This window comes from Dendrobium catenatum, unplaced genomic scaffold, assembly GCF_001605985.2.
Source record: "Dendrobium catenatum unplaced genomic scaffold, ASM160598v2 fragScaff_scaffold_1517, whole genome shotgun sequence".
In the NCBI taxonomy this organism is placed as follows: Eukaryota; Viridiplantae; Streptophyta; class Magnoliopsida; order Asparagales; family Orchidaceae; genus Dendrobium; species Dendrobium catenatum.
The window spans coordinates 2,693-4,009 of NW_021319979.1; the positions used below are offsets into that span (position 1 = coordinate 2,693).

A 1,317-nucleotide genomic window follows, 5' to 3' on the forward strand; every position below is an offset into this window, starting at 1 on the left:
ATAGAGATTGATTATCACTTTATCAGTGATCACATTAAGAACCGAGATATTGATGTCCTGCACATAAGCTCCGTTGATCAACCTGCAGATCTCCTCACCAAAGCTCTCTCCGCTCCCAGATTTACAACACTTCGGACCAAATTAACCGTCCAGCCTCTCGACAGTTAATTTGAGGGGGCCTGTTAACACATACCTTCCTCTACCTCGCAGAACAGCATTGTTTATTCAGGTCCAGCACACGTGGTTCAATACAATTGGCCCATTCTTATCTCTGCTCCACTACCACATTACTAACGAACCTGCCAGACTCTAGAAGCTGCTCCTTCTCCCATATATACGATGTATTGCTACTGTAGCATTATGATCATCTGATGAATCAAATGGAAATATTCTAAAGGCTACTCTCTGTTTCTTTTCTTCTCTCTGCTTCTTTTTCTGCCGATCATCTTTGTTTTGCAGGAATTTTTTATGGTATCAGAGCTCCAGTGCTAGCGCACATCTCAACTTATCCAAATGGGAGAACAAGGATCTTCTTCCAGCACCTCAGCATCTTCTTCTTTGTCGGAATCCATGGCAAATTTCACTGTTCCGACACCGCTGAAGTTTCTCATGTCGAATCTGAAGTCCATCGTCAATGTCCAGCTATCAAGCGACAACTATGCGATCTGGAGACTTCAGATCTTCAAATCGTTCTCTGCAAACGGCTTTGATGGATATCTCACCGGAAAATCCACTTGCCCATCCGAGCAGAGCACCGACCACCGTCTATGGAAGCTCATAGACCAGAATCTGGTTTCAGCACTGATTTCTACCATCTCACCTTCAGTCCTGCCTTATATCATTCATTTATCTACCTCGAGCGAAATCTGGGCAACGCTCGAAACCCGGCTGCAACCCACCAACAGATCGAGAGTAATACAGCTCAAACATGAGCTCCACAATGTGAAGATGGGGAACCAGTCGATTGCGCAATATCTCACTCAAATCAAAACCATTATAGACAATATCGTAGCGGCTGGATCGAATGTGGATTCTGAAGACATAATAATCTTCATCTTAAATGGGTTACCGGCGACTTATAACCCTCTCAAAGCAGCAATCAGGACCTCCCCACATTCCCTTAATCTCGAAGGCTTATACTCACTGCTATGCAGTGAAGAAATACACATTCAAAATGAGCTTCAACGGGATACATATTCCCCTTCAGAAAATCAAGCCTTATATACCAACAGAACACCCGTTTCTCGTGACAGACAGGGAAAACCGAATCGTGGTCGCAGCTCTTCATTCAATACAAAATACCTGCCACCTCGACCA

At 44.2% G+C, this 1,317-nt stretch overlaps 1 protein-coding gene across 1 annotated transcript in view; it reads left to right on the top strand.

The window, feature by feature from the left end:
• Positions 1–513: 513 nt before the first annotated feature.
• The window catches only part of LOC110115265, a 3,386-nt gene continuing 2,582 nt past the window's right edge, over positions 514–1,317 (top strand). Inside the window, exon 1 of the mRNA XM_028700411.1 lies at positions 514–1,273. Coding sequence (XP_028556244.1) covers positions 514–1,273 — 760 coding nt within the window. The remainder of the gene's footprint in view (positions 1,274–1,317) is intronic.